This window comes from Zalophus californianus, unplaced genomic scaffold (genome assembly GCF_009762305.2).
Source record: "Zalophus californianus isolate mZalCal1 unplaced genomic scaffold, mZalCal1.pri.v2 scaffold_32_ctg1, whole genome shotgun sequence".
Classification (NCBI taxonomy): Eukaryota; Metazoa; Chordata; class Mammalia; order Carnivora; family Otariidae; genus Zalophus; species Zalophus californianus.
The window spans coordinates 42,189-70,009 of record NW_023365537.1 but is presented as its reverse complement, the minus strand read 5'-3'; the positions used below and the strand labels follow the sequence as shown (position 1 = coordinate 70,009).

Sequence of the window (27,821 nt, the reverse complement as noted above, 5' to 3'; positions counted from 1 at the left end):
AGAAGGGCTTGAAGCTTGAAGGTTGGAGGGACAGCAGGTGTTAGTGTCTGGGGACCTACTGGTCCAGATTTCTGGCTGCATGTCCCTCAGCATCTAGATTTCTGCTGCTTCACGTCACGACGTGAGACACTGCACATAAAGCGCTCATCTCGTAGACCGCCACTTAGGAGGGTGCCGATTCCTAGTATCTGTAGTTAGGCAGCTGTTTCCGGGTTAGTGGAAGCCGCGCAGCGCCGCGGCGAGACGAAGACTCGTCCTCTCTCCCCCCGCCTCACTGGGACGATCTGCGCAGGAGCACAGGGAGAGCACGGAAGTGTGGGCGGAAGTGGAGTTGCCGACGCTTTAGCTGGGGGACCTGCGGAGTAAACAGATGCTGTGCGGGCGCCTGTAGTCGGTGTCGGAGGGTGCAGGCCACCATGAACCGACTCCAGGATGACTACGACCCCTACTCAGTTGAAGAGCCTAGCGACGAGGAACCCGCTTTGAGCAGGTGGGCCCCTGCCCCGTCCCGGCTTCCGAGGCTTCGGGCCGAGGCCACGCTTTAGCCTCCTCCAGTCGCTGCGCCTGCTAGGCCCTTGCTGACCCTCGGCCGAGCAGTTCGGGCGCCTGTCGCGCCCCGCTGTCGCCTGCGGGACGCCGAGTGGGGTTCTGGTGAGGTTGCGCAGGGCCAGCACCGGCGCGGGGAACCGGGTTGTTCTGGAATTACGCGTTAAGTCTTCAAAAGCCTTGGGATCGAATCCTGCCTCTGCAGCTTACTAGCAGTGTGAGAGAAAGCAAATCACTTACCTTCGTTTTCCTCATCTATGAAAAGGAAATATAATAGCTGCATCTTAATTACGTTGTGAGACTAGTGGGACTTAATGTACAGTGACCCTCTTTTTTTTTTTAAGATTTTATTTATTTATTTGACACACAGAGGGATAGCGAGAGTAGGAACACAAGCAGGGGGAGTGGGAGAGGGAGAAGCAGGCTTCCTGACGAGCAGGGAGCCCGATGTGGGGCTCGATCCCAGGACCCTGGGATCATGACCTGAGCGAAGGCAGCCGCTTAACCGACTGAGCCACGCTGGCGCCCCTAGAGTTTCTTTTCTTTTTTTAAAGATTTTATTTATTTATTTGACAGAGAGAGACACAGTGAGAGAGGGAACACAAGCAGGGGGAGTGGGAGAGGGAGAAACAGGCTTTCTGCCACCGAGCAGGGAGCCCAATGCGGGGCTGGATCCCAGGACCCTGGGATCATGACCTGAGCAGAAGGCAGGCGCTTAAGGACTGAGCCACTCGGGCGCTCCTACAGCAGGCTTTTTTTGAGCACCTATTGTATGCTTTCTCAAGGCTACAGTTTTCTACAGGCTTTCAGTATAGTAGGGGAAATAAGACGTATCTCGGAACATAAATATCTTGGAAACAAGTATGTTATCTCTGAAGACTATTGTAGAAAAGGAGGACCTGAGATAGACACAGATGAAGTTCCGGGGAAATTTCCAGAAAGGAGGGATTAACCCTACCTGGAGGAAACTTGTAGTTATGTTGGCAAGAGATTTCCTGACACATTTATCTGTTTTTTTTTTTTTTTTAAAGCTGGCAACAGATCCTGGCCATAAACTCTAAAACATTCTGTCCAACTAAGCTTTTTGTGAAACTGCCCTTCTTCCAGTCATAATGTTTTGTCATATTATCCTGGGGACGGGTTGTAGGCTTGGGAGCTTGGACTGCTGTGAAGGTTTCTCCTGTGGGGAATGAGGATGGATTCTAAGATTTCCTGTGAGTTTTAGGTAATGGGTCTGGTCTGTGAAAGGAGATATATCAATTAGTAGGCCTCAGTTAGTAATTCAGTTTGATAGCAGTATTTCCTGGACTTGAGTTATTCAGCCATTACCATCTTCATATTCACCCGTGTTACAACTTATTTAATATTTTTCCTTAAGACTTTTGCTGTTAAATTTCTTTTCTTTTTTGGGGGGGGTTAAGTTTCTTTAAAGAAGCTCTCTAATCCTGTGATAGTTGCCACTGGTAAGGTAAATATAAGAAATACTGTGAAAATGGAACAGTGGTATTAGACAGTATTGCCTGTTCAAGGCTCTGAATCCAGTGCTTGTTGTCTTAAGAAGGGAGATTGGAGAGATTCGAGAGGTGTTTAAGACGTGTCTGTCAGGATTTGATTTTATCCTACTTATAAGCGAATATTTTATAGCCAGTTCATGGATCCTGGCAGAAGATAAGAGACTGGTGGGTCAGGGACTACTCACAGCGCAAGCAGCATGAGCATCATGATCGGGTTGGTTGCTGTTACTTCCCAGCTCCTACAGGGGTTGCGCGGAGCGGCCCAGGTGGATGCTACACATTCAGTGGCTTGCACCATGGCTAAGGACCACTTGAGCTTAGAAAATCCACTTCTTTTACAGCAATCAGTAAATAAGCTTGCTCTTTCTCCTGGAGAGAGACATCACCTTATCCTTTGAGGTTGCACACTGCAAACAGAACCCTGAGAAATGGCCTGGGTGAAGAGTGGCAAGAACCTTGCATTCTTAACACACTCAGCAAGAATGTACATGGCCCAGACTGCATTGCCTCACCTAGTGGTGCTAAATCCTGAGACTTTCTTGAAATAATCACAAGAAGTAGAGAAAATTTGTAATAAAAATAACTCTCTTGCCTTGTGATTTAATCTTTTTCTTAAAAAACTAAACTTTATTTTGAGGTAGGTTCACATGTAGTTGTAAGAAATAGTAATTAGAAAAAATCAGTGAATTTTATATTTAAATGCATGAATTTATGACAGTAAATTATTTTTTTTAGTAAATTAAAAAATTAACATGTATTGTTTCAGGGGTACAGGTCTGTGATTTGTCAGTCTTATACAATTTGCAGCGCTCACCATAGCACATACCCTCCCCAGTGTCCATCACCCAGCCACCCCATCCCTCCCACCCCCCTCCACTCCAGCAACCCTGTTTGTTTCCTGAGATTAAGAGTCTCTTATGGTTTGTCTCCCCCTCTGGTTTCGTCATTTCATTTTTCTCTCCCTTCCCCTATGATCCTCTGTCTTGTTTCTCAAATTCCTCATATCAGTGAGATCATATGATAATTGCCTTTCTCTGATTGACTTATTTCGCTTAGCGTAATACCCTCTAGTTCCATCCATATTATGACAGTAAATTATGTCACAAGAAAAGTTAAACAAAAAATAATACAGAGGGATTCTGTGTCCCCTCTACCCAGTTTCCCTCAATGGTTTTTTTTTAAGATTATTTATTTATTTATTTATTTGACACAGAGAGACACAGCGAGAGAGGGAACACAAGCAGGGGGAGTGGGAGAGGGAGAAGCAGGTCTCCTGCTGAGCAGGGAGCCCGATGTGGGGCTCAATCCCCGGACCCTGGGACCATGACCTGAGCCAAAGGCAGACGCTCAACGACTGGAACCACCCAGGCACCCCAGTTTCCCTCAATGTTAACATTAGTAACTTTAATATCACAACTGGGGTAACCATTAATATGGTCAAACTATAGAACATTTCCATTACTACAAGGATCCCTCATTGCCAACTTCCTGCCCCACCATGCCCTACTTAAATGCTGGTAACCATTAATCTGTTCTCCACTTCTATGATTCTGTCCTTTTTAAGAATATTATATAAATGGAATCATGCAGTATGTAAGTTTTTGGGATTGGCTTTTTTCATTCAGCATAATTCTCTGGAGATTTCATCCACGTTGTTGTAGGTATCAGTAAATCATTCCTTTTTTATTGCTGACGACTATTTCACATTTGTTTTAACCATTCCCTTATTGAAGGATGTCTAGTTATTTCTCGTTTTGACTTTTGTGAATAAAGCATCTCTAAACATTCATGTTCACGTTTTTGTGTGAATGTAAGTTTTCATTTCTCTGGGATAAGGGCCAAGGAGTGTGATTGCCGGGTTGTATGGTAGTTGCGCGTTTAGTTTTATAAGAAACTGTCTTATTTAGTGGCCTGTCTATCCTGGTACTCCTTTTTTTTTTTTTTTTAAGATTTTATTTATTTATTTGACAGAGAGAGACACAGCGAGAGAGGGAACACAAGCAGGGGGAGTGGGAGAGGGAGAAGCAGGCCTCCCGCTGAGCAGGGAGCCCGATGCGGGGCTCGATCCCAGGACCCTGGGACCATGACCTGAGCCGAAGGCAACGCCCAACGACTGAGCCACCCAGGCGCCTCTATCCTCGTACTCCTTAAGATAATCTACTTTGCACACTTTTGAAACACTGGAATGTAGGATAGATCAGAGTTTCTCAGCCCCAGTAGCATTGACATCTTGGATCAGATAAGTCTGTTGTGGGAGGCTGTTCTGTGCACTGTAGGATGTTTAGCAGGATCCCTGACTGCTACCCACTAGATGCCAGTAGCCCATCCTCCCACCTCCTAGTTGTGACGGTCAAAAATGTCTAGCTATGCTATATGTTCTCTGGAGGGCAAAATGGCCCCCAGTTGGAGACCACTGGCATAACTCATGGGTGAGAGGTAAGTTTGGAAAGATAAGTTGAAACCAAATGGTTAAGGCTCTTTTGAATGCTGTGTTCAGAGATTTGGCCATGGATGATTTCTTTCAGAATTGGGTAGTGATGTGATGAGAGTTTTTTAGGACTGACATTCTGGCAGCAGGATTAAGGGTAGAACGAAAAAGAAGAGTTTGGAGGCCTGGAGATCTTAGGATATGGTGGCACAGGCAGAGCTAAGAGGACCCAAGTGAATATAGTGGTAAAGGAGAAAGTATATGGGTCAGGATGAGGAATGTTAGGTGGGAATTCTCTTGGGAGTAGAATCTGGCGAAGGCCTCTATCATTAGCAAAATTGAATGGTGTGAATTGCATTTTTCAGACTTACCTTCTGTTGGAGGCTTAAAAGCATTGTTCTAGAAGAAGAAAATAGAGAAACAAAAACCAGAGGTAGTCTGTAACTGTTCATCAGACCACAAGTAATTGAACATTATTTATGAACTATTGATTGTATTAGAAATATCTTAGGTGTTTCATTCATTTTCATAACATTTTGTTCTTTCTGATACCTGGTTTAATTCTGTCATATTGTTATTGATGGGAAACCAGGTGCAAAAGTCCAAGTAAATTGGCAGTAATTGCTCAGGAGAATTTGTAATATAATTTAACTTTCTCTTTATAGTTCTCTGTAGCATTATGCCTTTAGAATTGTAACATCTAATTAGTATCTGTTAACATTTTGTTTGGGTATATTAGCTGTATATTGGTTACATATATTAAGTTCTATTTAAGTACTCAAAGTTTTAAAAAACTCGCAGTTGTGTGAAGTAAACTTTTCATTGCTGATGGAATTATGAATTGGTGCAATACTTTTGGAAAACAGTGTGATAACTCAAGAAGTTAGAAAGATGTTTTTTATGTCTAATTCTAGATATTTATCCTAAGGAAATCAACAGAAGCAAAATTACATATACCCTATAGAGATATTCATTGTAGTGTAATAGCAAAGAGTTAGAAATAAATGTATAGCATCTATAAGAGGAAATATTATGTGGACATTAGAAATATATTCGGAGGGGCACCTGGGTGGTTCAGTTGGTTGAGCGGCTGCCTTCAGCTCAGGTCATGATCCCAGGGTCCTGGGATCGAGTCCTGCATCGGGCTCCTTGCTCAGGGGGGAGCCTGCTTCTCCCTCTCCCTCTGCCTGCCTGCTGCTCCCCCTGCTTGTGCTCTCTCTCACTCTCTCTCTGTGTGTCAAATAAATAAAATCTTTAAAAACAAAAAGAAATATATTTGGAAATATGCAGAAATGGTTGATCTTTATTTTTTTTTAAGATTTTATTTATTTGAGAGAGCACATGAGGGGGTGGGCAAAGTAGGAGGGAGAAGCAGACTCCCTGCTGAGCAGGGAGCCCGACCCTGGGGTCCGGGGGGCACGGGTGGGGAGGGGGCTTGATCCCAGGACCCTGAGATCATGACCTGAGCTTAAGGCAGCCGCTTAACTGACTGAGCCCCCACCAGGTGCCCCGAGAAATGGTTGATCTTTAAAAGAGAATAGCCGTATGTAATATGATACATAAATGCAACCTTTTAAAACTTAAAATTGTTGGGCAGTGAGAGGATGGGAGTTTCAAATTATTTTAATTCTTTAGTATTCATATGTCTTATGATTTAAATGCATACTAGTTCTGAAGATGAAGTGGATGTGCTTTTACATGGAACTCCTGACCAAAAACGAAAACTCATCAGAGAATGTCTTACTGGAGAAAGTGAATCATCTAGTGAGGATGAATTTGAAAAAGAAATGGAAGCCGAATTAAATTCCACCATAAAAACAATGGAGGACAAATTATCCTCTCTGGAAACAGGTAAACTTTTAGTTAGATTTTCATATAGATATTTTTCTAAGTTCCACAAGGGCAGGAACCTTATGCTCTGTTGTGTCACCAGCACTTTGAGTAGGTGCTCAATAAATATTTATTGTGAATGAATAAATAATGTTTGGCAACTTGAGCATAGTTTTCTTTGATGACTAGTGAAGAATTTTCCTGTGTTGTTGAAATGACACTATTAGTATTTTTGACTTGCATGATTTCCTTTTGCAATCTTTACCCCTGGATAAAAAAGACACACAAGCTTACAGAGGTATTTTTAGGGTTATATAGCACTGATATGGCAGATTGAATGATAGGTCGCCACAAATTCCTGTCTCATTTTAGTAAGTAAGTAATGAAAGTTAGTAAGTAATGAAACATACTTCATCTTGATACTTCGTTTTTATGTGAAGTGTACCTGACCCAAAAACTGATTTGTGCCTCAGCTTTGGTTTCCATGTTAGGAACTGAAAGCATATGTAATAGTAATAATAAAAGCAAAAGCAGATGTTAATTAAGAGGAAGAATTAGGGATGCAAGCATGTGATGACTGAATATAGTCTGAGTCATGGCACTAGGCACAACTGAGGAGAGAAGAGTGTGTCCTTGAATCGTGCCCCCTGCCTCTCTGTAGGGCCCCTGTCCTCTTTCCCCTAAAGTTGCTTACAATGAGATGTTTATCTCCTGTCCTTCACAGTGTACTGCATGGCTCAAAGGTAGAGGTATGTATGGTGGCAACCTGGGAACAGGCTAGTTTATTGAATTAGATTTGTGAGAAGGGTGAGAGAAAAATTTTCTCATGATTTGGAACACGTCATTACGGTAATTAATAATTACAGTTCTCTGTAATTGCATAGGGCACAGAAATTCAGTAAGTCATTGATGTGAAAGTATTTTTTCATCCAAGTGAGGTTGGGAATGAGTTGATAATTACTTTGAGGTGATGGAAGAGTAAGTTGAGGTTTTTTTTCTTGTCAATTGTGTATGGTTTAGTCTGTAAACTGCCCTTATGTAAATAGGGTCTTCCTCAGGAACTGGAAAAGTTGGAACAGCTCTGACAAAGTACTATGATGATATATATTTTGATTCTGATTCTGAGGATGAAGACAAAACAGGTAAGTAGGATGTTTACCAGGTTTAGCTGTTACATTTTGTAGAAAAAAGGTTTACCTAACAATTATTGGATATTAGAATTTCCCTCTGAGTTTTATCTTTTAAAGAAATTGTAGGCTGTTGATGTGAAAACAAAAGCAGGAATTGATGGGAATGCCCATATGAGGACATGGGACCAGCAAGGATGCTGCATGGGCATTCCAGGGGTGAGGGAGAGTGTGTCCTGATTCAGTCCTGACTTCCTCAGGGCTCTTGGGCCCCCTCTTCCTCAAGGTTCCTTAGCTCAGCAACATTTGCTTTCATGCCAGCAAATAGTTTCTATATTTTTACAGAAAATATAGAAATTTAGATATACTTTATATTTTGCAGAAGTTTTTCTAACTCATTGCTTTTTTATTGGCTTCGCTGTTCTCTGGAATTGATTTTGTATAAAATGTGAGCAAAGGTGGACATAATAAGAGTTAAAAGTGATGTAATTATATCAGGAATTACACCGGAATGCACAAGTAGCACATTTATATGATAAAGAAACAATTAGGTGCTCAACTGACTGTGCCACCCAGGCATCCCAAGAAACAATTTTATATTTTTATATATTATTACCTAAATATTAACTTACTTAAGTACTTTAAAAGTCTAGTGCATGTGGATAACCATAGTGGTTTTTCATCTTTTTTAAGATTTTATTTATTTATTTTGAGAGAGAGAGAGTGAGACTGTGCGCGTGCCTGCCTACTTGTGTGAGTCGGGGGAGGGGCAGAGGCAGAGGGAGAGAGAACCTCAAGCAGGGTAACCATGAGTGTGGAGCCTGACATGGGGCTTGATCTCATGACCCTGAGATCATGACACAAGCTGAAATCAAGAGTCGGATGCCCAACTGACTGAACCACTCAGGTATCCCTGTTTTTTTCACTCATTTTTGAAATATTTTTATTGTGATTTTTTTTTTTTTTTTAAGATTTTACTTACTTATTTGTCAGAGAGCGAGAGCACCCAAGCAAGGGGGAAGGAAAGGCAGGCAGGGGCTGAAGCAGGCTTCCTGCTGAGCAGGGAGCCTGATGCGGGACTCGATCCCAGGACCCTGGGATCATGACCTGAGCCGAAGGCAGACGGTCAACGACTGAGCCACCCAGGCACCCTGAAATATTTTTATTCTGATTTCAGTAGCATTTTCTATATGGGAACTTGTTGAGAATTTATAACATCAAAAAAGTTTCTGGTCTTGGTTTACTTGGAGTGGCTTTTCTGAGACTGAATCCTCATTATTTGAGTTCAGTTCTTGAGATAACATTATGTTTTTAGTGAAGAAACAGCTTTTTCCTCCTCTGTCATCTTCATTTTAATCTCTTCTTAATTGGACAAGAACTTTATTTGGAGAATAGTTAAAAAAAATTTTTTTTAGGAAAATATACATAGGAAAAAAATGTAGCTGAAGGTTCTATGTTCTGTATTAAAGAAGTGTGTGCTTTAGACATGATACCTAGCCATATCCTTAACATTTTCAAAATTAGCACAGGTGACCAAGAAGAAAAAGAAAAACCGACACAGGATTCCAACAAATGATGAACTACTCTATGACCCTGAAAAAGATAGCAGGGATCAGGCCTGGGTTGATGCGCAGAGAAGAGGGTAAGAACTGAACTTGAATATTTAGAATCTTTGGAGAAAAAGGATTAAAAGATGATTTTCACTACATTCACTTTTTTTTTAAAGATTTTATTTATTTATTTTGACAGAGGGAGAGACAGTGAGAGAGGGAACACAAGCAGGGGGAGTGGGAGAGGGAGAAGCAGGCTTCCCGCGGAGCAGGGAGCCTGATGGGGGGGGGCTCGATCCCAGGACCCCGGCATCATGACCTGAGCCGAAGGCAGTCACCTAACCAACTGAGCCACCCAGGCGCCCGAGATGGGGAGAGAGTCTTAAGCAGATTCCGCTCTGAGCATGGAGCCTGACGCGGGGCCTGATCTCACCACCCTGAGATCACCACTTGAGCTGAAACCAAGTGTCAGATGCTTAATTGACTGTGCCATTCAGGCGCCTGTCAGATGATTTATTTTTAAGACTGTTGTTGAATTCAAACTGCTGTGGTCAGTCTCTCCATTCAAGAAACAAAGCTGACTTTTCTCAAATAGACTTAATAATTTAAAATTATTTGGAGATTAAACATTTATGTGGGTGAAGAGTGGATGTTACATTTTATTTTTTTATTTTTTATTTTTTGGGATGTTACATTTTACACCTGAATTGTTCTTTTTAACTATTTACAAATTTGATTTCTTTCTTTCTTTTTTTTTTTAAGATTTTATTTATTTATTTGAGAGAGAGAGAGAGAATGAGAGATAGAAAGCACGAGAGGGAAGAGGGTCAGAGGGAGAAGCAGACTCCCCGCTGAGCAGGAAGCCCGATGCGGGACTCGATCCCGGGACTCCAGGATCATGACCTGAGCTGAAGGCAGTCGCTTAACCAACTGAGCCACCCAGGCGCCCCTTGATTTTTTTTTTTTTTTTTTTTTAAGATTTTATTTATTTGACAGAGAGAGAGCACAGACAGGGGAAGCAGCAGAGCGAGAGGAAGCAGGCTCCCCAGTGAGCAGGGAGCCCAACTTGGGGCTTGATCCCACGACTCCAGGATCATGACCTGAGCTGGAGGCAGATGCTTAACCAACTGAGCCACCCAGGCACCCCTACAAATTTGATTTTTTAAAGATTTTATTTATTAGAGAGAGTGAGCATGAGCTGGGAGGGGTGGAGGGTGGGGAGTGGCAGAGGGAGAGGGAGAAGCAGACTCCTCGCTGCGTGGGGAGCTCGATGTGGGGCTCCATCCCAGGACCCTGGGATCATGACCTGAGCTGAAGGCAGACACTTAACTAAGTCACCCAGGTGCCCACAGATTTGATTTTTTAAAAAACTGAGGTGACATTCACATAACAAAATTAGTCATTTAATTAATTTAAAATTACTCATTTTAAAGTGAACAATTCAGTGGCATTTAGTATATTCACAGTGTTATGTAACTACCACCTCTGTTTTTCAAAACCATTTGCATCATCCCAAGAGGAAATGCCGTACTTGTTTTCCACGTTGATTTTATGAGGGTTGATTTGTCATAAAACTAAAAGCTAGGCAGTGTACTACTGTTACCCAGTGCTTCCCTCTCCTGGCTGTGCCTCCAGAATCACCTCAGAAGAATGAAAGGCAAACCCTGGAGTCCTACTCTAGGAAGCTTTGATTCAGCTAAGGTAGTAGGGGCCAGGATGGTAAGCTCTTGAAAACTGAACAACAAAAGATAAATCAAGTATTTTTAAGTCCAGAGAGAATTTGATGTTGTTGGGTGTTTGTACCTTACATTTTAGCCTCCAGTGTCCCACTTTGTTCGTTTTTCTTCTCCCAGTTTTACCTATGCACCATTTCCTCCAACTGCACCTTGCCTTTATTTAATGAATACTTTCTGATTACCTCAGTGTAAAATGAACATTTTGAGTACTATGAATGATCCTGAGAAAGTTAAGGAAATTACAGTGTAGCTCTTGATTCTGGTAACAGAATTTGTCAGTGAGGTAAGATGGAATGTATTTTCATTGTTCTGTAATCTTTAAAAAAATGGTGTTTTTTTTTTTTTTTTTTTAAATAAACTCTACCTGGGGCTTGAACTCAAGACCCCCAAGATCAAGAGTCAAATGTTCTACCATCTGAGCCAGCCAGGTGCCCCTTTTGTTTTATAATCTTGAGAAGAAATAACATTTTATTGCTTTATTCACATTCCTGCATCAAGCAGTAGTTGCCTTTTAAGACCACAGAAAGCAACTTAAAATAATGAATTCACTACATTTTCAGTGCCACAGGGGCAGTGATCATGCCTGTCTTGTTCACTGCTATATCCCAGACATCTTGCACTTTGTTAAATGGGCACTCATTAAGTATCTATTGAATGGGGGCACCTGGGTGGCTCAGTTGGTTGGGCGACTGCCTTCGGCTCAGGTCATGATCCCGGAGTCCCAGGATCGAGTCCCGCATCGGGCTCCCTGCTCGGCGGGGAGTCTGCTTCTCCCTCTGACCCTCCCCCCTCTCATGTGCTCTCTCTCTCTCTCTCTCTCATTCTCTCTCAAATAAATAAAATCTTTAAAGTATCTATTGAATGAATATGTTACTTTCTTGGGTTTGGGTTTTGAAATCTGCTAAGCATTGGAGGGATTTAACAAAGTTATAAATATGTACCACATATTTTCAATATTTTTCCCCCAGAGACATGTAAAGAGTTTGGGAAGTAATGCCAAATGATTTATCATTTGTTGTTCGGTTTCAGGAGTTTACCATAAGTCCCTTTTAAGAATATGTACTTTTATACTTTAGTACCTTCATAAGTAGATTTGTGCTATATTTTTGCCATCAGCAAATGTTTATTGAACACATACTATGTACTAGATACTGTTCTAGATTCTTGAATGCAACAAGGAGCAAAACAGACAAAAGTCTTTAAGCACTTAGGTCTTACATGCTCGCTTTTAAAATGTACCCTTACTGGGTTTTTCAGATTAATAAACTTTATTTATTTAGATTTATTTATTTATTTATTTGAGAGGGAAAGCACACGAAGGGGGTGGGGCAGAGGGAGAGATCTCAAGCAACTCCCTGTTGAGTGTGGAGCCCAATGCCGGGCTCGGTCCCACCACCCACGAGATCATGATACAAGTCGAAACCAAAAGGTGGACTCTCAACTGACTGAGCCACCCAGGTGCCCCAAGAGACTTTATTTTTTTAAAGTAATTAATTTTATTTATTTTTTATTAACATATAATGTATTATTTGTTTCAGGGGTACAGGTCTGTGATTCATCATTTTACACAATTTACAGCGCTCACCATAGCACATACCATCACCCAGCCACCCCATCCCTCCCACCCCCGAGACTTTATTTTTTAGAATAGTTTTTGATTTACAGAAAAATTGAGCTAATACAGAATTCCCATATACCCTCCCACAACAACACACACACACACACACACACACACACAGTTTCACCTGTTATTAACATGTTACATTAACATGTACATTTGTCACAATTAATGAACCAGTATTATAAACTAAGGTCCATACTTTATTCAGATTTTCTTAATTTTTACCTATTGCGCATTTTCGATTCCAAGAGCCCATCCAGGATAACTGTGGTACTTTTAGTTGTTATGTCTCTTTAGGTTCTTCTTCTCTATGACAGTTTCTCAGACTTTCCTTGGTTTTGATGACCTTAACAGTGTTTGGGAGTAGTGGTCAGGTATATTGTAGGTGGCCACTCTGTTGGAATTGGTATGATGTTTTTCTCACGATTAGACTGGGATTATGGGTTTTGGTGAGGAAGACCACAGGGATAAAGTGCCATTTTCATCACATTGTAATCAAGGGCACATACTGTCAACATGATTTATGATTGTTAATGTTGACCTTGATCACCTTGGTGAGGAATTGTTGTTTGGCAGGTTTCTCTACTGTAAAGTTACTCTCCACTCCTATTTTCCATACTGTACTCTTTGGAAGGAAGGCCCTATGTGCAGCCCAGACTTGAGGAGTGGGGAGTTATGCTCCACTTCCTTGAGGGGAGAGTATCTTCATAAATTATTCTTCCATATGGGAGATTTGTCTGTTCTCCTTCCCTCCCTCATTCATTCATTCATTCATTCGTTTATATCAGTATGGACTCATGGGTATGTATTTATACTTTGGGTTATAATCCAATACTCCTTTATTTTTTGTTCTAACTGTTTCAGCTTTGGCCATTGGGAACTCTTTCAGCTGACTTTGTGCCCCTTGACATATCTACTTCATTGTTTTTGAGCACTTCCTTACTTTCTGGCAGTATAAGATGCTCCAGGTTCATTTTGTATTCCTAGAATCAGTCATTTCTCTTAGGAGTACTATTTTCTTTTATTGGAGGGTGGCATTAGAAATCAAGATCTTGGGGGCACCTGGCTAGCTCAGTCAGTAGAGCATGTGACTTTTTTTTTTTCTTAAGGGAGGGGGAGAGAAAGAGGGGGTGGGGAGGGGCAGAGGGAGAGGGAGAGAGAGAATCTTAAGCAGGCTCCATGCCCAGAGTGGAGCTTGACATGGGGCTCGATCTCACAACCCTGAGGTCATGACCTGAGCTGAAATCAGGAGTTCAACGCTTAACCACCTGAGCCACCCAAATGCTCCAGAGCATGTGACTCTTAATCTTGGAGTTGTTAGTTCAAGCCCCATGTTGGGCGTGGAGCCTACTTAAAAAAAAAAAAAAAAAAAAAAGAATCAGGATCTGGCTTTCATGTGTGTGTGTGTCCCCCCTGCCCTTTTCTTTTTCTATTCTAGCTACCATGGTTTTGGAATACAGAGGCCACATCAACAACAGCCTGTTCCAAATAGTGACGCTGTCTTGAATTGCCCTGCTTGCATGACTACACTATGTCTTGATTGCCAAAGGTAATGAATAAAGGGTGACCACACACACACACACACACACACAATGAAAAAAAACCTTGGTGGTCTTTTGTTTAAATCAGAAACAGACTTTTGAGGTATATACTTAGGAACTTTTTTTTTTTAAGATTTTATTTATTTATTTGACAGAGAGAGAGCACAAGCAGGGGGAGTGGCAGAAGGAGAGGGAGAAGCAGGCTCTCTTCTGAGCAGGGAGCCCGATGCGGGGCTTGATCCCAGGACCCTGGGATCATGACCTGAGCTGAAGGCAGAGGCTTAACCGACTGAGCCACCTAGGCGCCTCTATACTTAGGAATTCTGATAAAGTTCTGTCCTCCTATATCTTTGCTGCTTCATGACTGATTTTTATACAAATAATTTTGGTTATATGTAGTTCTGTTACAAGTAGTTTTTCTAATAAAGCACTTACCAGTGCTGACAAGGATTCAGTGAAACTGCATATATGTTGTGGAATGACATAATCTGTCAAATACACTCTTTTTAAAAAAAATTGTGATAAAATACACATAAAATTTACTATTTTAACCATTAAAAATTTTTCATTAAGGAGTGCATTTGGATATTCAACTTATTGTCAGCTAGACCATTTAAAAATTTAAAATCTTTTCCTAGCTTTACCACGATGTAATTGACATATAACATTGTGTAAGTTTGAAGTATACAACATGATGATCAAGGGCACGGACTCGTCAGCAAAAAAATCAACAGATTTATGACTGTTAATGTTGATCTTGATCACCTGGCTGAGGTAGGGGTGCACACATCTCTTTGAGATACTGATTTCATTTCCTTCAGATACAAACCTAGAAGTGGGATTGCTGGATCATATGGTAGTTCTATTTTTAATATTTTGAGGAGCCTCCATACTCTTTTCCAGAGTGGCTATACCAATTTGTATTCCCATGAATACAAGGGTTCACTTTTGTTTTCTCTTGTCTTTTTATTAATAGCCTATTCCTAGAATCAGCCATTCTAACAGGTGTGAGGTGTTACCTCACTATAGTTTTGATTTGCATTTCCCTGATGATTAAGGATGATGAATACCTTTTCATGGACCTGTTGGCCATTTGTATATCTCTTTTGGAAAAAATGTTCAGGTCCTTTGCCAATTTTTATTTTATTTTAATTTTGCTATTGAGTTGTATGAGTTTCTTGGATATTAACCCCTTATCAGATACATAATTTATAAATATTTTCTCCCATTCCATAGGTTGCCTTTTCCTTTTGTTGATGGTTTCTTTGCTATGCTGAAGCTTTTTAGCTTGATGTAGTCCCACTTGTTTATTTTTGCTTTTGTTGGTGTGCTTATCCAAAAAGTCATTGCCAAGACCCATGTTGAGCTTTTTCCCTGTTTTCTTTGAGTAGTTTTACAATTTCAGGTCTCACATTTAAGTCTTTAATCCATTTTAAGTTTATTTTTATTTTTTTTAAAGATTTTATTTATTTGAGAGAGAGAGACAGAGCACAAGCAGGGGAAGAGGTAGAGGAAGAGGGAGAAGCAGACTCCCCACTGTGCAGGGAGCCTGATGTGGAGTTCGATCCCAGGACCTGCAGATCGTGACCTGAGCCGAAGGCAGATGCTTAGCCATCTGTGCCACCCAGGTGCACCTTAAGTTTATTTTTGTGAATGGAGTAAGACAAGAGTCCAGTTTCATTCTTTTGCATGTGAATATTCAATTTTCTGAAAATCATTTACTGAAGAGATTATCTGGCATTGAATAATTTTGGCTCCCTTGTCAAATATTAGTTAACCGTGTATGTGTGAGTTCATTTCTGGGCTCTCTGTTCTGTTCCTTTGGTCCGTGAGTCTGTTTTTATGCCAGTACCATACTGTTTTGGTAACTATAGCTTTGTAGTACAACTTGAAATCAGCAAGTGTGATGCCTCCAGCTTTGTTTTTATTTCTCAAGGTTGCTTTGGCTATTTGGGGTCTTTTGTGATCCCATACAAATTTGAGGCTTTTTTCTATTTCTGTGAAAAATGTCATTGGAATTTTGATAAGATTGTGTTGATAAGATGGCTTTGGGTAGTATGGACATTTTAATAATAGTAGTTCTTCTGATGCATGCACATGGGGTACCTTTCCATTTACTTGTATTTTCTTCAATTTCTTTCATGAATGTCTTACAGTTTTCAGTGTATAAATCTCTCACCTCCTTGGTTAAATTTATTTCCAAGTGTTTTATTATTTTGGATGGCATCATGAATGGGATTGTTTTCTTAATTTCTTTTTCAGATAGTTTACTGTTAATGTACAGAAACACAGTAGATCTTTGTGTATTGGTTTTGTATCCTGAAACTTTACTGAATTTCATATTTATTTTATTTTATTATTTATTATTTTTTAAAGACTTTATTTATTTATTTACTTGAGAAAGACAGTGAGAGAGCACAAGCAGGGAGAGTGGCAGAGGGAGAGGGAGAAGGAGAAGAAGGCATCCCACTGAGCAGGGAGCCCCATATGGGGCCTGATCCCAGGACCCTGGGATCATGACCCAAGCTGAAGGCAGATGCCCAACCAACTGAGCTACCCACCTGCCCCTCATATTTATTTTAACTTTTTTTTTTGTGGAGTCTGTAAAATTATATGTGTAGAAGATTATGTCATCTGCAAACAGAGATACATACAACTGTCTTTCCTATTTGGATACCTTTTATTTGATTTTCTTGCCTGATTGCCCTGGCTAGACTTGCAGTACAGTGTTGACTGGGAGTGGTGAGAGTAGGTACTCTTGTTCCCTATTTTAACCTTTTTCCCCCCAATTTTTTATTGTTATGTTAATCACCATACATTACATCATTCGTTTTTGATGTAGCGTTCCATGATTCATTTTTGTGCATAACCCCCAGTGCTCCATGCAGAGCGTGCCCTCTTTAATACCCATCACCAGGCTAACCCATCCCCCAAACCCCCTCTCCTCTAGAACTTTCTGATCTTTGTTTTTCAGAGTCCATCGTCTCTCATGCTTCATCTCCCCCTCCGATTTACCCCCCTTCATTTTTCCCATCCTACTATCTTCTTTTTTTTTCTTAACATATATTGCATTATTTGTTTCAGAGGTACAGATCTGTGATTCAACAGTCTTGCACAATTCACAGCGCTCACCATAGCACATACCCTCCCCAATGTCCATCACCCAGCCACCCCGTCCCTCCCACACCCCCACCACTCCAGCAACCCTGTTTGTTTCCTGAGATTAAGAATTCCTCATATGAGTGAGGTCATGTGATACATGTCTTTCTCTGATTGACTTATTTCGCTCAGCATAACACCCTCCAGTTCCATCCACGTCGTTGCAAATGGCAAGACCTCATTCCTTTTGATGGCTGCATAATATTCCATTGTATATATATACCACTTCTTCTTTATCCGTTCATCTGTCGATGGACACTTGGCTCTTTCCACAATTCGGCTATTGTGGACAATGCGGCTATAAACATTGGGGTGCACGTACCCCTTCGGATCACTACATTTGTATCTTTGGGGTAAATACCCAGTAGTGCAATTGCTGGATCATAGGGTAGCTCTGTTTTCAACTTTTTGAGGAACCTCCATACTGTTTTCCAGAGTGGTTGCACCAGCTTGCATTCCCACCAACAGTGTAGGAGTGTTCCCCTTTTTCCGCATCCCCACCAACATCTGTGTTTCCTGACTTGTTAATTTTAGCCATTCTGACTGGTGTGAGGTGGTATCTCATTGAGGTTTTGATTTGGATTTCCCTGATGCCGAGTGATGTTGAGCATTTTTTCATGTGTCTGTTGGCCATTTGGATGTCTTTGGAAAAATGTCAGTTCATGTCTTCTGCCCATTTCTTGATTGGATCATTTGTTCTTTGGGTGTTGAGTTTGATAAGTTCTTTATAGATTTTGGATACTAGCCCTTTATCTGATATGTTACTTGCAGATATCTTCTTCCATTCTGTCGGTTGTCTTTTGGTTTTGTTGACTGTTTCTTTTGCTGTGCAAAAGCTTTTTATCTTGATGAAATCCCAGCAGTTCATTTTTGCCCTTGCTTCCCTTGCCTTTGGCGATGTTTCCAGGAAGAAGTTGCTGTGGCTGAGGTTGAAGAGGTCGCTGCCTCTGTTCTCCTTTAGGATGTTGATGGACTCCTGTCTCACATTTAGGTCTTTCAACCATTTGGAGTCTATTTTTGTGTGTGGTGTAAGGAAATGGTCCAGTTTCATTCTTCTGCATGTGGCTGTCCAATTTTCCCAACACCATTTGTTGAAGAGACTGTCTTTTTTCCATTGGACATTCTTTCCTGCTTTGTCGAAGATTAGTTGACCATAGAGTTGAGGGTCCATTTCTGGGCTCTCGATTCTGTTCCATTGATCTATGTGTCTGTTTTTGTGCCAGTACCATACTGTCTTGATGACAGCTTTGTAACAGAGCTGGAAGTCCAGAAGTGTGATGCCTCCAGCTTTGCTTTTCTTTTTCAACATTCCTCTGGCTATTCGAGGTCATTTCTGGTTCCATACAAATTTTAGGATTATTTGTTCCATTTCTTTGAAAAAAGTGGATGGTATTTTTTTTCTTAAGATTTTATTTATTTATTTGTTAGAGCATGAGCGAGAGAAAGTGAGTGAGAGAGAGTGAGCAAGGGTACAAGCAGGGGGAGCTGCAGGCAGAGGGAGAAGCAGGCTCCCTGCTGAGCAAGGAGCCTGATGCGGGACTTGATCCCAGGGCACTGGGATCATGACCTGAGCCGAAGGCAGACGCTTAACCGAATGAGCCACCCAGGTGTCCCAAGTGGATGGTATTTTGATGGGGACTGCATTGAATGTGTAGATTGCTCTAGGCAGCATTGACATCTTCACAATATTTGTTCTTCCAATCCATGAGCATGGAATGTTTTTTCCATTTCTTTGTGTCTCCCTCAGTTTCTTTCATGAGTATTTTATAGTTTTCTGAGTACAGATCCTTTGCTTCTTTGGTTAGATTTATTCCTAGGTATCTTATGGTTTTGGGTGCAATTGTAAATGGGATCGACTCCTTAATTTCTCTTTCTTCTGTCTTGTTGTTGGTGTATAGGAATGCCACTGATTTCTGTGCATTGATTTTATATCCTGCCACTTTACTGAATTCCTGTATGAGTGCTAGCAGTTTTGGGGTGGAGTCTTTTGGGTTTTCCACATAATGTATCATACCATCTGCAAAGAGTGAGAGTTTGACTTCCTCTTTGCTGATTCCGATGCCTTTGATTTCTTTTTGTTGTCTGATTGCTGTGGCTAGGACTTCTAATACTATGTTGAATAGCACTGGTGATAGTGGACATCCCTGCCACATTCCTGACCTTAGGGAGAAAGCTCTCAGTTTTTCCCCACTGAGAATGATATTCGCTGTAGGTTTTTCATAGATGGCTTTTATGATATTGAGGTAGGTGCCCTCTATCTCTATACTCTGAAGAGTTTTGATCAAGAAAGGATGCTGTACTTTGTCAAATGCTTTTTCTGCATCTATTGAGAGGATCATATGATTCTTGTTCTTTCTTTTGTTAATGTATTGTATCACGTTGATTGATTTGCGGATGTTGAACCAACCCTGCAGCCCAGGGATAAATCCCACTTGGTCGTGGTGAATAATCCTTTTAATGTACTGTTGGATCCTATTGGCTAGTATTTTGGTGAGAATTTTTGCATCCATGTTCATCAAGGATATTGGTCTGTAATTCTCCTTTTTGATGGGGTCTTTGTCTGGTTTTGGGATCACGGTAATGCTGGCCTCATAAAACAAGTTTGGAAGTTTTCCTTCCATTTCTATTTTTTGGAACAGTTTCAGGAGAATAGGTATTAATTCTTCTTTAAATGTTTGGTAGAATTCCCCTGGGAAGCCATCTGGCCCTGGGCTTTTGTTTCTTGGGAGATTTTTGATGACTGCTTCAATTTCCTTAGTGGTTATAGGTCTGTTCAGGTTTTCTGTTTCTTCCTGGTTCAGTTTTGGTAGTTGATACCTCTCTAGGAATGCATCCATTTCTTCCAGGTTATCTAATTTGCTGGCATATAGTTGCTTATAATATGTTCTTATAATTGTTTGTATTTCTTTGGTGTTGGTTGTGATCTCTCCTCTTTCATTCATGATTTTGTTGATTTGGATCATTTCTCTTTTCTTTTTGATAAGTCTGGCCAGGGGTTTACCAATCTTGTTAATTCTTTCAAAGAACCAGCTCCTAGTTTCATTGATCTGTTCTGCTGTTCTTTTGGTTTCTATTTCATTGATTTCTGCTCTGATCTTTATTATTTTTCTTCTCCTGCTGGGTTTAGGCTTTATTTGCTGTTTTTTCTCTAGCTCCTTTAGGTGTGGGGTTAGGTTGTGTATTTGAGACCTTTCTTGGTTCTTTTTTTCTTTTTTTTTAATGATTTTATTTATTTGAGAGAGAGAATGAGAGATAGAGAGCACGAGAGGGAAGAGGGTCAGAGGGAGAAGCAGACTCCCTGCTGAGCAGGGAGCCCGATGTGGGACTCGATCCCGGGACTCCAGGATCATGACCTGAGCCGAAGGCAGTCGCTTGACCAACTGAGCCACCCAGGCGCCCACCTTTCTTGTTTCTTGAGAAAGGCTTCTATTGCTATATACTTTCATCTTAGGACCGCCTTTGCTGTATGCGAAGATTTTGAATAGTTGTGTTTTCATTTTCATTTGTTTCCATGAATTTTTTAAATTCTTCTTTAATTTTCTGGTTGACCCATTCATTCTTTAGTAGGATGCTCTTTAGCCTCCATGTATTTGAGTTCTTTCTGACTTTCCTCTTGTGATTGAATTCTAGTTTCAAAGCATTGTGGTCTGAAAATATGTAGGGAATAATCTCAGTCTTTTGGTACCAGTTGAGACCTGATTTGTGACCTAGGATGTGATCTATTCCGGAGAATGTTCCATGGGCACTAGAGAAGAATGTGTATTCTGTTGCTTTGGGATGGAATGTTCTGAATATATATGTGAAGTCCATTTGGTCCAATGTGTCATTTAGAGTCTTTATTTCCTTGTTGATCTTTTGCTTAGATGATCTGTCCATTTCAGTCAGGGGGGTGTTAAAGTCCCCCACCATTATTGTATTGTTGTTGATGTGTTTCTTTACTTTTGTTATTAATTGCCTTATATAATTGGCTGTGCCCATGGTAGGGGCATAGATATTTATAATTGTTAGATCTTCTTGTTGCATAGACCCTTTAAGTAGGATATAGTGTCCTTCCTCATCTCTTATTACAGTCTTTGGTTTAAAATCTAATTTGTCTGATATAAGGATTGCCACCCCAGCTTTCTTTTAATGTCCATTAGCATGGTAAATGGTTTTCCACCCCTTCACTTTCAATCTGGGGGTGTCTTTGGGTCTAAAATGAGTCTCTTGGAGACAGCATATCAATGGATCTTGTTTTTTTATCCAATCGGATAGCCTGTGTCTTTTGATTGGGCATTTAGCCCTTTTACATTCAGGGTAACTATTGAAAGATATGAATTTAGTGCCATTGTATTGCCTGTAATGTGACTGTTACTCTATATTGTCTATGTTCCTTTCTGGTCTGTGTTGCTTTTAGGCTCTCTCTTTGCTTAGAGGACTTTCAAGATTTCTTGTAGGGCTGGTTTCGTGTTTGCAAATTCCTTTAGTTCTTGTTTGTCCTGGAAGCTTTTTATTGCTCCTTCTATTTTCAGTGACAGCCTAGCTGGATATAATATTCTTGGCTGCATATTTTTCTCATTTAGTGCTCTGAAGATATCATGCCAGTCCTTTCTGGCCTGCCAGGTCTCTGTGGACAGGTCTATTGCCAATCTAATGTTTCTACCATTGTAGGTTACATATCTCTTCTTCCGAGCTACTTTCAGGATTTTCTCTTTGTCTCTGAGACTCCTAAGTTTTATTATTAGATGTCAGGGTGTTGACCTATTTTTATTGATTTTGAGAGGGGTTCTCTGTGCCTCCTGCATTTTGATGCCTCTTTCCTTCCCCACATTAGGGAAGTTCTCTGCTATAATTTGCTCCAATACACCTTCTGCCCCTCTCTCTCTTTCTTCTTCTTCTGGGATCCCAGTTATTCGAATATTGTTTCGTCTTATTGTATCACTTATCTCTCGAATTCTGCCCTCGTGATCCAGTAGTTGTTTATCTCTCTTTTTCTCAGCTTCTTTATTTTCCATCATTTGGTCTTCTACATCACTAATTCTCTCTTCTGTCTCTTTTATCCTAGCAGTTAGGGCCCCCATTTTTTATTGCAGTTCATTAATAGCCTTTTTGATTTCCACTTGGTTAGATTTTAGTTCTTTTATTTCTCCACAAGGGGTTTTTCTAATAACTTCCATGCTTTTTTCAAGCCCAGCTAGTATCTTTAAAATCATCATTCTGAACTCTAGGTCCGACATCATACTAATATCCATATTGAGTAGGTCCCTGGCAGTCGGTACTACCTCTTGTTCTTTTTGTTGAGGTGATTTTTTCGTCTTGTCATTTTGTCCAGAGGAGAATAGATGAATGAGAGAACAAAATGCTAACAGGTTAACATTGAATATGATGTTAGCTATGGATTTTTCATACATGGCCTTTACTGTATTGTGGAAATTTCCTTCTGTTTTTAGTTTATTGGGTGTTTTTACCATGAATAGGTGTTGAATTTCATCAAATGCTTTTTCTGAATCAATTGAGATGATCATGAGTTTTTTTCCTTCATTCTTTTTAAAGAAATTTTTAATTTATTTTTTTAAAGATTTTATTTATTTATTTGAGAGAGAATGAGAGAGAGAGAAAGGACATGGGGGGGAGGGTCAGAGGGAGAAGCAGCCTCCCTGCCGAGCAGGGAGCCTGATGTGGGACTCGATCCCGGGACTCCAGGATCATGACCTGAGCCGAATGCAGTTGCTTAACCAACTGAGCCACCCAGGCCCCCAGAAATTTTTTAAGTAGGCTCCACTTTTATTTTAAGTGGAGCCCAATGTGGGGCTTGAACTCATGATCCTGAGATGAACACCTGAGCTGAGACCAAGAGTCGGACACTCAGCGGACTGAGCCACCCAGGCGCCCCCCTTCATTCTTTTAATCAAATATACTCTAACCCTTTTCCTACCCCCCCTTTCTGGTGGACTCATAAATGCCTAGCTTAGTCCATGTTTTGAATCAAGTTAACTGAAACTAAGTGATGAAGCTGAAACTAAGTAGGTGGTGGATTTGTTCTAGGAACTAATGAATAGCCAGATATAGTTTACCTTATTAGCTAGCTTGAGGTTTTTTTTTTTTAAACTTTTATTTATTTATTTGATAGAGAGGGACAGATAGTGTCAGAGATAGCGAGAGAGAGCACAAGCAGGGAGAGAGGCAAAGGGAGAGGGAGAAGCAGGCTCCCCATGGAGCAAGGAACCCGATGTGGGGCTCGATCCCAGGACCCTGGGATCATGACTTGAGCTCAAGGCACATGCGTAACCGACCGAGCCACCCAGGCGTCCCAAGCTTGAGGTTTTTGATCATCTGCAACAATTAAATTTTGTGCTTTCCATATGAACTCTTAAGGTTTTTGTATATAAGTTGATACTCAGCATGTTTATGAAATGTAGAAAAAGTAAAATGTTTTTGTACTTCAGTTTCTCTTCCAAATTAAACCATGTTATTATAGAGTTCCTATACTCAAAAGAAGTTGTTTCATGATGTAACAATAGAAATTGGCCTTGGTAAAAATTACATTCCATGTTAATACAGGATTCCAATCCAGTAGAGTATAAATGAAATTTTTACAGTCTTACTTGGAGAAGTACCAGCTTGCATAGTCTAAATTCCTGGTGGTGGTGGTGGTGGTGGTGGAGATCAACTTTTGGAACTAATGAAAGTATAACTTGAGTTCACTGTGTTTAGCCAGATAGATATTTCTGTTGCATGAGGTTTAAGGGGAAAAAAAACCAACTTATTAGGTGGAGAAAGAAGTAGGAAAATATTGAATGTATGAGGAGAACAAATGAAGCATTATCTGTTCTGTAGACTGTTGGAGTAAAGCCAAGAGTAGACATTGTAAAGTCAGAAGCTCTTTAAGTTTTCTTTTACTAAAATGGTGACAAGAATGGTACCACTTGTTTTTTTTTTATTTAATTTTTAAAAAAGGTTTTATTTATTTATTAGAGAACACAAGTGGGGGGAGGAGCAGGGGGAGAAGCAGGCTCCCTGCTGAACAGGGAGCACGAGTTGGGGCTCGATCCCCAGACCCCAGAATCATGACCTGAGCCGAAGGCAGATGCTTAACTGACTGAGCCACCCAGGTGCCCCAAGAATGGCACCACTTGTAATGAGAGGAGGGCAGAGTTTCAGGCCACTGTGAAAAGACAAAGATCGTTTAAACATTAGCTCTCAAGTTTCTTGTCTTTCTAAGTTTGAAGAGCAAATAATTTTTTCAGAGATAAAAGTTACTTTTAAAGCAGTAGAAAAGAGGATATATTCATTTTTTTTTTTTTAAGATTTTATTTATTTGACAAAGACAAAGCAAGAGAAGGAACACAAGCAGGGGGAGTGGGAAAGGGAGAAGCAGGCTCCCCGCTGAGTGGGGAACCTGATGTGGGGCTCAATCCCAGGACCCCAGGACCACCACCTGAGCCGAAGCCAGACACTCAACAACTAAGCCACCCAGGGGCCCCTCATTCTTTAAACTATTCTCTATTAACAAGTTTTTTCCTATTCTTAAAATAACTCTTAACATTTCTTTAAATTTCCCATTTTGTTCTCATGTTTTATTTTGGTTGTATTTCAGTAAGTTTTTTTGTGTTCTCAAATTTTAACCATGTGGAGAGGCAAGAATATACAATGGGGAAAAAAAGACAGTCTCTTCAATAAATGGTGCTGGGAAAACTGGACCACTTTCTAACACCATACACAAAAATAAACTCAAATTGGATTAGGGACCTAAATGTGAGACCTGAAACCACGAAACTCCTAGAAGAGAACATAGGCAGTAGTTTCTTTGACATCAGCCATAGCAACATTTTTCTAGACATGTCTTCTGCGGCAAGGGAAATAAAAGCAAAAATTAACTGTTGAGACTACACCAAAATAAAAATCTTCTGCACAGTGAAGGAAACCATCAACAAAATGAAAAGACAACTCACAAAATGGGAGAAGATATTTGCAAATGATCTATTCTATATGGAATTACTATCCAAAATATATAAAGAACTAATACAACTCAACACCAGAAAACCCAAATAATCTGATTAAAATGGGCAGAGTACTGAGTAGACATTTTCCCAAAGTAGACATATAGATGTCCAACAGACACATGAAGAGATGCTCAACATCATTAATCATCAGGGAAATGTACTCAAAACCACAGTGAGATATCATCTTACACTTGTCATAATGGCTAAAATCAAAAAGAAAAGAAAAAGCATTGGTGAGGGTGTGGAGAAAAGGAAACCCTTGTGCAGTGTTGGTGGAAATGTAAATTGGCATGGTCACTGTGGAAAACAGTATGGATATTCCTCAAAAAATTAAAAACAGAAATGACCTGTGATGCAGTAATTGCACTACTGAGTTTTTTTTTTTTTTTAAGATTTTATTTATTTATTTGACCGAGGGAGACACAGCGAGAGAGGGAGCACAAGCAGGGGGCGTGGGGGAGGGAGAAGCAGGCTTCCTGCTAAGCAGGGAGCCCGATGCGGGGCTCGATCCCAGGACCCTGGGATCATAACCTGAGCCGAAGGCAGCCGCTTAACGACTGGGCCACCCAAGTGCCCCTCCACTACTGAGTATTTATCCAAAGAAAATGACAACAGTAATTCAGAAAGATATATGCACCCTTGTGTGTATTGTATTATTTACAGTAGGCAAGATATGAAAACCCAAGGGTGCTTTGATCGATGAATAGATAAAGAGAATATGGAATATATACACAGTGGAATATTACTCAGCCATAAAAAGGATGAGCTCTTGCCATTTGTGACAACATGGATAGACCTAAAGGGTATTACGCTAAGTGAAATAAGTCAGAGAAAGACAAATACTCTATTTCACTTATACATAGAATCTAAAAAACAAAACGGGGCACCTGGGTGGCTCAGTTGGTTAAGCGACTGCTTTCGGCCCAGGTCATGATCCTGGAGTCCCGGGATCGAGTCCCGCATCGGGCTCCCTGCTCGGCGGGGAGTCTGCTTCTCCCTCTGACCCTCTTCCCTCTCGTGCTCTCTATCTCTCATTCTCTCTCTCTCAAATAAATAAAATCTTTAAAAAAAAACAAAAAACGAACAAACAGATGAAAAGCAGAAACAGACCCATAATTACAGAGAACAAACTGATGGTTGCCAGAGAGGAGCAAGGTGGGGGATGGCCAAAATGAGTGAAGGGGAGTGGGACATACGGGCTTCCAGGTATGGAGTGAATAAGTCATGGGGATAAAATACAGTGATACTGTAATAACATTGTACATTGACAGATGGTAGCTACACCCGTGGTGAGTATAGTGTTAACATGTAAACTTCTCAAATCACTGTGTTGTACACTTGAAACTAATGTAACATTGTGTCAGCTATACTTCAATAAAATTTTTTGATTTAAATGGATAACCTATTAAAATAGAACGCAAATCCAAATTCTCTATTTCATTTTCCTCTTAGGCATGAATCCTACAAAACTCAGTATAGAGCAATGTTTGTGATGAATTGTTCTGTCAACAAAGAGGAGGTTCTAAGATACAAAATCCCAGAGAACAGGAAGAAAAGGCGAGGCCATAAGAAGATGAGGTCTAACCATGAAGATGCTGCAGAGCAGGCCGAGGCGCAAGTGGAAGAAATCTACCACCCAGTCATGTGCACCGAATGTTCCACTGAAGTGGCAGTCTATGACAAGGACGAAGTCTTTCATTTTTTCAATGTTTTAGCAAGTCATTCTTAAATAGCTGAGTTGGCATTTAATTGCCCAATACAGTATATGAGGCAGATATGGACAGGTATTTTCCTCCTGCCTATTCATATCAAGTGACATTCTGAGCGGTTATTTGAGGATGCAGTGTTTATCTTTTTGAAAGAGAATGGTTGTCAACCTTCATCCCTCCACCCCCTTAAGAAATTTTTTTTTCCCTAGCTCTGATGGGACTGATTATTCATTCCCTTTTTGAGGGGCATTTGGAAATGATGGGGCTTTTTATATATTAAAGCTCTTTAGAATTAAAATGTTCTGGAGTTATAAGTAATCTTTGTTTTAGTGTTATTTTTATTTTGGTTATACTTGTGGTGTGATTAAACAAGAAACTATTGCCTGGCTTCTGTGTATATTGTTTTTGCTAAGAAGTATCTTTATTTACTTTCTACCCCATAGTATGGAGTGACAGTATTTAGTAACTATGACAGTTACATGGAGTTAATATTGCCAGGTGCTTTGAGTAATTAATACAGGTCTTTCCCTAAAAGGATTGCATAGTAACAGTATACTAAATGTAGTGAATTAACACAGTAAATAGAAATTTATGGTGAGGAAGAGCAACCTCACCCTCGACCCTTAGACTTAAAAGTCCTGTTGCTGCCTCTTGTGCCCCCATTTGTTCTGAAATTTCTGTTGCCAGCAACCAAAGTATTGTTTTTTCCTTTTTTATATTAATAATATAAAAATCATTAGTGACAGCTTGGAGGAAATTGCATTGTAGGCATCTGTGCTTTTGAAAAGAATGATTGGACTATTTCCCAAAACATTGGGAAACTCAGGGTCCTGATATCTAATAGTAGAGTGGAATAAAGTCAGAAACTATATATTTTTTTAAAGATTTTATTTATTAGAGAGAGAGAGAGAATGAGCAGGGGAAGTAGCAGAAGGAGAAGCAGATGCACTGCTGAGCAGGGAACCTGATGTGGGACTCAATCCTAGGACTCCAGGATCATGACCTGAGCCAAAGGCAGACACTTAACTGACTAAGCCACCCAGGTGCCCAGGAAATATATTTTTTTAAAGGTTTTATT

At 40.5% G+C, this 27,821-nt stretch overlaps 1 protein-coding gene across 3 annotated transcripts; it reads left to right on the top strand.

Annotated features, from left to right (window-relative positions):
- The first annotated feature begins 297 nt into the window (after nucleotides 1-297).
- Nucleotides 298-27,130, top strand: LOC113910338 (E2F-associated phosphoprotein). 3 transcript variants are annotated; one of them, XM_027572408.1, is made up of 6 exons: nucleotides 298-490; nucleotides 6,158-6,339; nucleotides 7,365-7,460; nucleotides 8,970-9,087; nucleotides 13,791-13,901; nucleotides 26,487-27,130. In XM_027572408.1, exons 1-6 carry the CDS (start codon nucleotides 417-419, stop codon nucleotides 26,761-26,763), a joined length of 858 nt encoding a protein of 285 aa, XP_027428209.1. In that variant the 5' UTR covers nucleotides 298-416; the 3' UTR covers nucleotides 26,764-27,130. The 3 variants fall into 3 exon arrangements, with proteins under 3 accessions (XP_027428209.1, XP_027428210.1, XP_027428211.1); XM_027572409.1 differs by lacking the exon at nucleotides 13,791-13,901; XM_027572410.1 differs by lacking the exons at nucleotides 8,970-9,087; nucleotides 26,487-27,130 and having other exon boundaries at nucleotides 13,791-13,858.
- The last annotated feature ends 691 nt before the right edge of the window (nucleotides 27,131-27,821 follow it).